At 47.1% G+C, this 12,792-nt stretch overlaps 1 protein-coding gene across 1 annotated transcript in view; it reads right to left on the bottom strand.

The window, feature by feature from the left end:
* The window catches only part of ROR1 (receptor tyrosine kinase like orphan receptor 1), a 238,570-nt gene that overhangs the window by 89,576 nt on the left and 136,202 nt on the right, over positions 1-12,792 (bottom strand). The window contains exon 2 of the mRNA XM_066597694.1: positions 1,755-1,826. Within this exon, the coding sequence (XP_066453791.1) occupies positions 1,755-1,826 (72 nt within the window). The remainder of the gene's footprint in view (positions 1-1,754; positions 1,827-12,792) is intronic.

The raw sequence follows: 12,792 nt of genomic DNA on the forward strand, positions 1-12,792 counted from the left end.
CTCCCGATCGCAGCTGATCCCCAGGCCTGCTGACATTGTGGACAGCTCTGGAAGCAGATAGCACTGCCAGTATTGCAACAGGAAGATGTGGTACTTCAGGCACAGCTCCCATTGAATGCAATGCAATACCAAACCAGGCCACTACAATGTTCACAGCGCTATCTACGTCCAGAGCTGTTTACACTGACAGTGGGCCCAGGAGTCAGCTGATCCCAAGCAGCAAACCGCATTCCACTATTAATGACCTATCCTGAGTATAGGTTATCAATAGTAAAGGTCTAAGAGAACCCCTTTAAATTGCCCTTGTGACATGAGTGAAAGGGCTGCTGCCTTCTACAAGTTAAGTATATGCATCTCCTGAAATACTTTGTGCTGCCATTGGCAATCCCTGCTCTTTTCACTATACCTGTCTATGCAGGGCCAGGACATGGGGTAGGCAGTCGCCTAGGGCGCCATCATGCCACACGTGGGGCGGGTAAGCAATTTTTTTCGTTGCACACTTAAAGTGGTTATCTAGATAGCACCCGGATCCTAGTGGAAGCTGCTGCTCTGGCCTCTGTTTAGTGGCCGATGCTCGTAATTGCAGGCACAGCTTTCATTGTGATTGCAGGATGGGGTGCCATTGAGTTCAATGAGAGCTGCGCATGCAATTACAAGTACCAGCGACTACACAAGGGTTGGAGCAGTGGCTTCCACTCCAACCTTGGTGTGTCTTAGTGGGTACTGCCTGGATCTCTTTAACAGTCCATACAAAGAGCACTTCCATCAAGCTCCAATGTGACTGCTACTTCTGTACCCAATATAGCCATAACCTGGCCAAAGATTTTTTGACAGCAAATTCTGTAGTTCAGGAGAAATCGCCACAATAGTCTGGGCTGAATGGAGAAGAAAAGTAGAGTTGAGTCATTGGATTCAACATTTATTTTTGCTTTTCTTTTAAGATGATTACTCTCTTTCGATAGAGAGTAAGGTGGTTTATAACAGATACTAAAGGTTGTGGGGGCAATTTGCCTATTCTGCCTGGGGTACCGAATCACCTTGTCCTGGCCCTGAGTCTATGACCTCCTGCTTATCTCCATTCTGACCACACATCATGACCCTATTCTTGTCACATGCAGCCCTGTCCTCCCTACCATCATCTCATATCTAGCCAGACCTCTCGTCACATCATCACCCTCCTCTCCTTAAGAGCTCTGTGCTGCTGTGAGAATCAAAACCTCAGCTTCTAGCAGCACCAGTCGTAGCATGGCATTCATTGGGACAGGTCTTGGAAACCAATCTGTAAAAGATGCCTATAAGATGACCATGAGGGACCTAGGCTCCATGTACAATGCTGGGCAGCACTGGCGGGTAATAATCAAGGGTTATAGAATGCCCATCGGGAGGGGGGGGGGGCACATAACTGTTGCCCTATGTCAAATTTGCATAGTGAGATGATACGCAGCAGCAAAGTGGAGGCAGCAGACCATTTCTGTAATGATGGGCACAACCCAAGAAAACCAGCAGTCATCGCCGTCCTACGGCAGCATTGCCGGTGGCTGAGGCCAGTTTTGGGCACAGTGAAAATACTAAATAATTGCTGCAATTATACATATGCTGCAGAACGCCGAGACATCTTGAAACATTTTACCATATGGAACATTTTATACAAAGACAAATCCCATCAAATCACCAGAATATCAGTAATTAAATGTCAGAGTGATTGGGAGACGAACACAGCTGCCTGTAGGTACGGGCCTTCGGATGGGACGCACCTTTGTCGAGGTCACTTGAAACGTTCCACGTTGAGGTAGGCTGTAAATCAGCGTCGACTGTCAGTTCAGTTCCTGTGCAGGACAAAACAAGACATATTTAATATACATCAATTTATGGGCTGCCACGAAGTCTGAATATACGAGGCTGCAAATATCTCCAGGTGATATCATTCAAATGCTATTGAGTTCCCAGGAACTAATGAGATCTAAGTAATTCCAGCAATAGCAAGAACCACAATACCCGTAAATAGAGAGGGTCGTATGGAAAAGGTTGCGCATATAGGGTCATATATGAAGGTTCGTTTGAAAAAAAAGGTTCTAATTAAAAGGTCATATATAGAGGCTTGTATATATAGACTCGTTTATAAAGGATCAAATGCAAAGGGTCACATATATATGGTCAATTAGAAAGGCGTAATACATAAAAGGTTGACTAAAAAGGGTCATATATAAAGAATCATATATAAAAGGCAGTATACAAAGACTAATATGCAAATGGTCACATATATAAAAGGGTTGGTATACAAAGGTTCATATATAAAGGGTTAGATATAAATTGTGGATTTAAAGGCTTGCGATCAAAAGGGTCATAATAAAGTTTTATATATAGGGTCATAGATAAAGGGTTGTATATACAGGTTTGTAGAGGGTTACAATTAGAGTGTTATATACAAATGGTTGTTTTAAAGGGTCATATGGAGAAGGTTTATATATAAAGAGTTGTATATGAAGGATCACATCTAAGAAGTGATACATAAAGGGTCATAATAAGAGCAGTCATCGATAAAGGATTGTATTCAAAGGGGTATGCATAGTTGTATATAAAGAGGTGTATATAAAGGTGCATATATAATAAGGTCATATATTAAGGGTCATTACAAATGAATCATAGGTAGAGGGACTTATAAAAAAGGTCAGGAATAAAGGGTTATCTATAAAGAGTTGTAAATAAAAGGTCATATAGAAGGGTTGTATATGTGAATATTTACTAATTAGAGATGAGCGAACGTACTCGTTTAGGGCGTTTTTGCACTCGAGCACCGCTTTTTCAGAGTAACTGACTACTCGGACGAAAAGATTCGGGGGGCAGGGGGCGGCGTGGTGGAGGAGGGGGGGAGCAGTGGGGAACAGGGAGGAGCTCTCTCTCTCCCCCCCCCCACTCCCCTCTGCAACCCCCCGCTCACCCCCGGCGCCCCCCGAATCTTTTCGTCCGAGTAGTAAGTTACTTGGAAAAAGCGGTGCTCGAGTGCACAAAACACCCTAAACGAGTAAGCTCGCTCATCTCTATTACTAATCTATTATTATATACAGTATAAACACAATGGGGCATACGTATTATACATTGTGTATACCAGTGTTCTGGAGTACAAAAGTCGCACTTTTGTCGCACACACCAAAATTGAAACCCTTTGGAAGCTTTATGCTTTACGACTTTTAGAAGGATTATAAGGGGCCCTGTCTCTTTAAAAAAAAAAAATTTGGTGGAGACTAGTGTTATGGGGCGTGGTAACATGGCCAGTCAGATTTACTATAATGGAACAGAGTGTTAAGGGGCAGAGTGTTAAGGCAGCAGTATGCAGTCCTAAGCTCTCACTCATGACCTGAAGGTTGCGAGTGCAATCCCCGCTTGGTTCAGGTAGCCGGCTCAAGGTTGACTCAGCCTTCCATCCTTCTGAGGTTGGTAAAATGAGTACCCAGCTTGGTGGGGGGCAATAAATAAATAAATGACCTAAAAGCGCTGCGGAATAAGTTGGCGCTATACAAATAACAGGTCCCTTCCCCCCCTTTCCCATTTATACTAGAAACTGGGACATTGAAGCTGGCATAGGTTTCAGTCTGGCACACACAGGTGCCGCCAAGTGCCACTAATGTAAGCAGACCACCAGTAGAGAGAATCGTTTAATCTGCCGACAAGCAGGAGCAGATCCAACAGTTTTGTTGTCCGCCATCCAGACACAGGTGACAGTTTCATTACAGAACCCTGTCTCTCTCCGCACCATTTCCAGGCACTTAGCAGAAGGAAATTTGGTGTCACAACGCCCATTACGTGTCCAGTCATTAACACCCCAACAGCATTGCCTTCATTTCTCATGGTTTCATGAACACCTGGACTACTACAGATTGGAACCATATAGCCTTAAGTGATGAATCCAGGTTCTGTTGGGAGCCGCCGACGGTCTTGTTCCAGTGTGAAGGCCTCATGGAGAGTGCTTCAATCCTAGCTTTGCTGTGGAGCGGCACACTGCCCCCACTGTTGGTCTCATGGTCTGGGGGGCATCACATACGACAGTCGGTCACCCCTAGTAGTGGTACGAGGGACAATGGCAGCTCAGCGCTATGTGCAGAACATCCTGCAGACATATATGTTGCCTGTAATATTTGCAGAAGGAAGCTGTCCAAAATTAAGCAAACGGAGGGGCCGAGGAAGACGACAGCAGAAGCACAGGACCAGTCTGAGCAGAGCGGTCCGCCCATCGGACTCTCTAGGGGTCATTTGCATACACCACGCAAGGCAGAAGAATGAAGAGTTCTCCATGATGGAAGCTCTGCCAGAAGAAATCATGGTATGATGCCCCTTCACGTCCGAGTGCTGATCTGACAGCGCCAATCGTTAGAAGGGTTAATTTCACCCGATGAGCTTGCTTTAACATTACTGATACAATGTTGCCATGTCTTCGTTGGAATTATATTAGAAATAACACAACGCTCTTCACTTGCCCCAGAAAAAACAAAAATTTCCCTTCTCTTCCCAACTTCCACGCGGCATATTTGGTGTATCAGAGTAGACAATGTAGACATTCTTCCACCCCAATCTTATCCTTTTGCTGGCTTCATCTCTTTATGAGGTTATATTTTGATCTGAGCCTCCATTGTGTGAAGTTTTATGATAAGACATAAATTAAGAAAATATATAAGACCACCCCAGAGATGACGACAGATGTTCCAGGGGCCTCGCTCAAGCACTTTAAACATGACCGTAAGGGGACATTTGTGTCCATGTTGTGGGACTGCGGTGCCAAGACAGTCAACGCAAGTGGTTAAGATAAGTTAGGGGATATAGTATATTGTAAAAGATTTACCCCCCTTCTCGTTTTCCAAGTTTCTTTGCTATATCTGCTTCTGGAAAAGCCACGTCTGAGGTTATCAAGGCATGCTGGGAGTTGTAGTTTCTCCACAGGATACAGACCACTACATTGTCTAGATCATACAGACGATATACAGTGAGGTGGGTATATATGTTGCAAGCAGTGTGTGAAGTGAGTCATTGTATAGAATAGCTAGGCAATCTATAAAATGCTTAGGCAAGGTACAAAATGTGTTTTATTTAGAGGGGTTGTCCGAGTTGTAGGTCTTCACTTAAACCCTGTTCACATGTAGTAAAATAACAAACCAGCATATGCTAACCTTTTCCCATATTGACAGTATTGACCTAGCGGCACTTGGTGCCTGCATCTCCAAGTCCTCCCCCGCGGAACCCTCCTATGTCTCTCTCTTTTTCTAAGTCAGATGTTCGAAGTGGTGGTGGTCAAGGGAGGTAAGGAGTTGGATGGGTCCTGACTCCTGTCCTAACGAGCGCTATCAGCAAATGTGGCACCACTAGAGATACGGGTCCCTGTGTTGGCAGACAGATGGCAGCACATAGGGCACTCAGTGAGGAGAGCTTCAGTGGAGTGCAGTGGAAGAGTGAGACAGCCAGGGGCCAAGGTTGTGTCAGTGGTGACTGACTGTAGTAGTGCATCTTGAAGCAGTTTGAGGGTTGGATTGTGAGACACTGCAAAACAATTGAGAGTGGATTGTAGGACAGTGATGGTCAACCTTTTGAGCTCGGTGTGCCAAAATTCGCCAAAAAACCGAGCATAACTCGGGTGGTGTGTCACTTCGAGAAAAAATCCATAAATTTGCGATATTTATAGTTTCAATAACAAAAATGTATAACTGTATTTAGTAAACCCAAAACACCCATAGCACAGACCTACGTCTCTATCAGGCTCCCCCTCACTTATCATAGAAATGATGAGCCCCCAGCAGTGACAATGCCCCCCATAGCAGCCCCCAGCAGTGACAGAGCCCCCCAGCAGCGACAGCGGGCTCAGAGCAGCGCCAGCGCCCTCCACAGTGGCCCCCCAGCAGTGACAGCACCCACCACAGCGGGCCCCCAGCAAAAAGAGTGCCCCACACAGCGGCCCCCAGCAGCAACAGCAGACCCCCAGCAGTGACAGTGCCCCCCACAGTGGCCCCCCAGCAGTGACAGCGCCCTGCACAGTGGCCCCCCAGCAGTGACAGTGCCCCCCACAGTGACAGAGGACCCCCAGCAGTGACAGTGCCCCCCACAGCACCCCCCCAGCAGTGACAACGGCCTCCCAGCAGTGACAGTGGCCCCTCAGCAGTGATAGTGTCCCCCACAGCGGACCCCCAACAGTGACAGTGCCCCCCACAGCGGCCCACCTCCCCAGCAGTGACAGTGGCCCCCGAGACAAACGTACTCACCCCATCCACGTCCTGGAAGCTCTGCTCTTCCGCTGCCCTCCACGCCGCTAGCAGAGATGATCTCCGGCGCACACTGACGTCAATGTGCTGCCAGACGCCTCCTCCCCTGGACGCGCTCGGAGGAGGAGGATCCCGGCTGCACACTGACATCACAGTGTGTGCTGGGATCAGCGCTACCGGTAGTAGCGCTGGTTAGTGACTACCAGCAGGAGAGCCATGGCCCCTGCTAGTATTCACTAACGGGGTGACGGCCAACAGCGGCTGCGTGTCAGCGACTATGGCTACGTGTCATAGGTTCACCATCCTGGTTGTAGGACATTGGAAGACAATGGGGGGTGGAGTGTGGGACATTGAAAGACAATGGGGGGGGTGGATTGTGGGACATATGAAGAATATGATGGGGCTTGGATTGTGGGACATCGGGGGACAATGGGGGTTGGATTGTGGGGCATTGGGAGTCAATGGAGCTGGATTGTAGGACATCGGAAGATAATGGGGGTGGATTGTGGGACATTAGAAGAATATGATGGGGGTTGGATTGTGGGACATTGGAAGACAATGACGGTTGGAATGTGGGACATTGGAAGAAGATAATGGGGGTTGATGGTGTTAAGGGTGGAATCATATTTTTTGATATAGGGAAAAAAATGGAGTGTCTGGAGGGGGAGGGTTTCCCAATTCATTGCCAGTGGGAGTATTTTATACTTTGCCAGAATCCCTAAGAAATGTGTGAAATATTAATCATTTCATACTCCGACTTCCAATTTTGGGCATTCTATAGATTTTTCATATCCTGTATCTCCTAGTATGAAGCAGCAGGAAGACTGAGGCAGCATTCTTGGGCAAACAAACTTTCTCGCACATGGTCAAACTGGGCAAAAGTCACAGTCTGTTATCGTTGGCAGTAGCAGCAAGCAGCTCACTTGGGCTGATGATCGCACTTCAGCTCATCTCACAAACTGAGGCTCAGCACTGAGTCTTTCCCTCCAGGTAACACTCCTCTGGAGATCTGATGGCCAACCATGACCCGCCGGTACTCAACGAGGTAGATTCCACAATTCTGCCACCTCGTCCGTCACAACGCATGAGTGTCCTTCAGCTGCACGCCACACAGCCAACTCCTTCCATGGGAACCCATCTTATATACTCAAATACTCCCATCAGCACATACAACAGCCATACTCCACGGAGTATGGCTGTTGGCTTTATATCTGCCAAATACAGTTTTGACCAATGTGCCTTCTGTACCTATTTTGCCTCTGATCTTCGTTTATGCGTACCCGTCACATGACTCGCATTTTACTGCCACCCCCTGATTGCCATACTCTCTCATTAGCGGTCTTCAGCTCCTGTCCGTGAATTTTGAGCTTGAGCATTGCGCAGTCTCATGTGAAGCATGTAAACCATAGCGGCACAAAATGCCAGCAGCAGAACCAATTGGTGGGCGCTGAAAAAGTCAAACTTGGTAACGATCATACTTAATAACATAATTAGTGATGATACAGGACATTTTGAGATACAATCACATAATTGGAAAACCCTTTTAAAGGGGGTGTGCCAAGTTATAAAGTTATCCCCTATCCACAGGGCACGATCGGTGGGAGTCTGACTGCTGGGGCAATCCCCGATTTTGAGAACGGGGGTCCGGTTGATCCCTGAGTGAATGGAGCAGAGGTCACACAGGCACGCCACTACTCCATTCACTTTAATCACAGTACCGGAGATGACTAAACTCAAGTTCTTCGGCAATCTCTGTTGTTGAAGTCAATGGATCAGTGGCGTGGCCGCATGAATGTGTTCCAATCACTCGAGGACAAACCGGACCCCGTTTCTTGGGATCAGTGGAGGTCCCAGTGGTCGGACCTAATTCTGCCTAGTAACACCGCCATGTCTCATTTTGTGTGTCCCTTCGTGAAAAATGATTTCAAGTAGGGAAAGGTACTTAGGAGCACTCCCATGAGTTAGCGCTGCAAAATTTAGCAATAATGCCAATGATCCTGTGCACTGGTTGCAGCTTTAAGCAAAATAGCGGCTTCCCAACAGAGGCCCCCCACTATCACCTAGGCACCCCTCCCAGTCCAGGCTGCACCTGCTTCCCAATAATGTCCTACGCTAAATTATTTCCCCCCAATTATTCCGACCATAAATATCTGACTTTGGCTGTCAGCGTTAAGTGCCTGCATTGCCTTTGGATACATCATCGACTCCATCCACTTCCTGAATGACTGCAAAAACGTTTATTATTTTCAGCCGCGTCTGGCGTAACATAAGATTCCATACAAGGCCTATATTGTCCGGCGTGAGAGGGACAGCAGACCATCTGGACAGTGCCGGAGATTGTTTACACAAATGTCAGCGCGAACAGGCAATGAGGGGCGTCAGAAAGAAGTCAGATCTTCATCTGTCACCGGGATGCTGAGCGACACTCTGTCTGGTCTGCAACCTTATACACAGCGGGTAGTCAAAAAGACGGATCCGATGCTATATCTCAGTACTGGGGTCCTATATTGAAACAATAGTGTACTCGAAGAGGAAGGCGTGGATGCGCTACACCATGGTATGATGCATGGGCCCCTGGGGGCCCCGGAACAGGAATTTCAATTTTGTGTTGTGGCCCCTGTAAGAGAGAATAAAACGCAAATGTAGAGTAGTGAGAAGTAAAAAAAAACACATATCTGAGTGCTACTATGACTGAGGTAAGGAAATGTAAGTACTGGTAGTAGTTTCTATGCGTAAGAGTAGGAGTCCCAACGCGGATTGGTACCTGAATATTCTTCAGGCAACGGTGGATGACTTCCTGAGTGATCTGCCCCTATCATACCAGAAGAAGTCCACTTCCAGTACGCTTTTGCATAGGCCATAAACCAGTATTGAGATATAGTGCTGGATCAGTATTTTTGACTTGACTCTGTATAAGGAAAAATGAAGAATCTGGTAGTATCGGGGCACATAATCCCATTTATGGGCATTTGTATAACCTTAGATACTATACTTCTGCTATACGTCATTATCCATGCACAGGTTCCAGGTTTGCTCCTTAAAGGGTCTCTTCAGTGACTTTAGGCCAACTGAAGGCTTGTTACAATGTATCAGAGTACAGAAACACTATTGGACAGGAGAGAGATTGGTCTTGCTACTGCAAAGAGAATTGTATAGACCAGAGTTTCCAAACTTTTGGCACCTTGTGAACCACATTCAACTCTGAATGATGGCTGAGAGCCACAATAAAGGGGTTGTCCTGCATTAAATGACTGATGACCTATCTTCAGGGTAGGTCATCAATAGACGATGGTGGACCCCCGCTGATTGCTGTTGCTGGGCTGCTGTGTGTTTGTGTATGACACCTCCGTACACACTTCAGTGACCCGGCATAGTATTGTAGGCACAGCTTCCATTCATTTCAATTAAAGGAAGTGTAGACGTCTGAACTATTAATGACCTATCTGGGTCATCAATAGCAGATCAGTGGGGGTCCACCACTCAGGATCCCTGCTGATCAGCTGTTTGCTGTCAGTGTATATGGAGCCATAAGCAGACAGTTCTATACACTTTGCAGCTGCCTGGGTTGGCATTTCAGGCACTGTGCCCATTGAATTAACTTTGCATAGCTAACCCCTGGAGGGCCCAAGTGGCGGATCTCTACTGATCGACTTGGGATAGGTGTTACGGTATACTACCCTTGATACGCCAGCCCGGGTGCCCTAGATCTCAGCCACAACCCCTGTCCCTGCCTGCTTGCCTCCACTCCTGGCTAACCCCAAGTGGGAAACTGGGCGGTGGTCCCTACTCTCACTAGGGATCGAAATAAGGATGCTGGCGTACCTGGATGGAAAGGGTAGCATACAGACAGAAAAGGCAAATGTAAATAACCAACACGAACAATGCTAAGCAGAACTGAGGCAGATGGAAAAATGGCAGACAAGCTGACAGAGGCAGGAGACCAACAGAGGCAGACTAGATAGCACACTAAGGGAAACCAATAACTGGCAGTGATTGCAAGTCTCTGCTTGACCTTTAAACAAAAGCCTCCGCCCAGGGGCGGAGGAAGGGAGACAGCCAACTCCCAACAGAACATAATAAAAGGGAGCTTGTGCACGGCAGCTGCACTCATAGGTGCACGCGCACAGCGCCGCGTGCCACGCTGGCCAGGCACCCGCGCCCCCGTCGGGGGGGCACGCCCAGAACGTGGGACCCCGCACACCACCACCCCGGGAGGACCAGCAATCGCATGGTAACAATAGGTCACCAATAGTTCCTATATGGACAACCCATTTAATCTTTTAAGCGGACCACAGATACATACATTTAGAACCAATCAAAAGAACGCTGGAAAATGTGTTCATTTCCATCCATAGAGGAGTTGAACAGGATTAGAAGAGATAGCTAGTTACATCCAAAGACAGCAGCAAAACTTTTCACAGGTTGTGCATGGTTCAGCCTTCAATGGAACTAAGCTGCAATACCAGACATAACCAAATGACAGATGTGGCGCTGCATGTAAAATAAAGCAGCCATGGTTTTTGAATCATGTATGCCATGGAAACAAAAGAAATCTATATATTGCACCCTCCTAAATAACACCCCTATCTTCTGTAGTGCTGACAGCTGGGGCGGGATCAACTGATAGGCCGGGATGGTTCCAAGCAGTGAACCTCAACCAATCGACGGTTTACCCAGAAAACCCCTTTAATCAATTTGTCTAAAACAATTTGCACTCAAATTTTAACACAACAAATAAAAACCAATAAAACAAAAAACTACAAATAAAGGGCTTATTCAGACGACCGTATATCGTCCGGGTATTCATGCCGGCCGATATACGGCGTCTCTCTCTGCAGGGTGAGGAGCCTGGAAGAGCCGGGAGCAGTGCTCTGAGCTCCTGCCCCCTCTCTGCCTCCTCTCCACCTCATCTCTGCCCCTCTGCACTATTTGCAATGAGAAGAGGTGCGATGGGGCGGGGCTACATTTGGGGAATTAGCTCCGCCCCCTCCCCTCATTGCAAATAGTGCAGAGGGGTGAAGATGGGGCGGGAGGTCAGAGCACTGCTCCCGGCTCTTCCAGCCTCCTCCCCCGGCGTGAATACCCGTCCGATATACGGTCGTCTGAATAAACCCAAAAACTGTATATTCTCCTACAGACAACCTGCAAATAAACGGTCGCTGTAATTGTAGCATCTGAACTATTCTTTGTGAGTGTCATTTTTTTGGGGGGGGGATAATACAGTGTAAAAATAATATAAAGAAATTAGTAAATTTAAGCTCTTCTTAAAAAGAAAAAAAAAATCCAAATAATAAAAACACACAAAAAAGTTTACATTTAAAGTTTAAAAAAAAGTCCCCATATTTCTGAGATCCTTTGCTGAACCTTCAGAAACTTTTCTGGGTGAAATCGGAGTCTTTTGAAAAGTTGCAGTCCTGAGTTCACCACATGGTAGAAGCGTGACCCCGCTGCAATACCTGGTGGTTAAAGTGAAAGATCTGAAAACTGATGATGTGATCTGAGCTATTAGGCTCCCTGCGCTCTGCTTAGTCATACAAGGTGCATCTGTCCTGCCCCGTGTAAACTGCGTGCGAGGCAGGAAGTGCGCAGGACTCGTATATCATGAATGCTGCTTATAGTACTCGCAGCTCATTACCAGAACTGCCTACAGGAAACAAGCTGCCACAAAATTCTCAAGAACTTCTGTGCTTCCAGGCCTCTTTTAAAGTTTGCCCCTTTCTGTAAAAAGATAAAAAATGTCATAAAAACCAACAAAATCACCTTGAACTAAATTACGCTCAAGCTATGGCAAAGTAATGTCACAGGAGAGTGCTGCCGCAGGACATGGGAGGACGGATACAAAAATATATATCAGTGATTATAATACACGGGCAAGCCACATAATTATGACCACCTCCTACATTCAACGTCGGCTAGCACAGCTCATGAAGGAAGTGGCATGGGCTATGCCATAACTGAACGGCACCCTGTAATATTGTCATGGGGGAAGCGATCGGGAGATAGAGAGAGACCCTCCCTCTGTCAGGCCAAATAAATGGTGAGGTCAGCACTGACAGCAGCATCTAAAAGGTTAACAATTAGCCCGGCCCCGTCCCGCCTCTCCCCATTGCAAATAGTGCAGAGGGGCGGAGAGGAGGTAGAGAGGAGGCGGGAGCTCAGTTCCTGCTTCTGGCTCTTCCATCCTCCCCCCCCCCTTGCAGAGAGAGACAACGTATATCGGCTCGGCGTGAAAACCGAGGCGATATACGTTCGTGTGAATGCACCTGCAGGCAGGCCTGTCAGGGTAGAGCTGGTCTACTATAGCGCCACCTATCAGTGATTTTTCTACTACATTTTTTTCCCTAAATGGTAAACGTATCATCTGAACTTGTCGTTGTCCGAATTTCATCTCATTTGGAGCAGCAAAACGCCCTCCAGCAGTCTCTGCGTTGGGGAAGTTGAATTCCGTTAACCCTATAGATGGAGCTGAGATGCTGTGCCCCAAACAACCTGTACACAAATGTGGCGCTGTTTTTGGAAGAAAGCCGCCATGTATCCCGAATCCCCTAGA

This window comes from Eleutherodactylus coqui, chromosome 3, assembly GCF_035609145.1.
Source record: "Eleutherodactylus coqui strain aEleCoq1 chromosome 3, aEleCoq1.hap1, whole genome shotgun sequence".
Taxonomy (NCBI): Eukaryota; Metazoa; Chordata; class Amphibia; order Anura; family Eleutherodactylidae; genus Eleutherodactylus; species Eleutherodactylus coqui.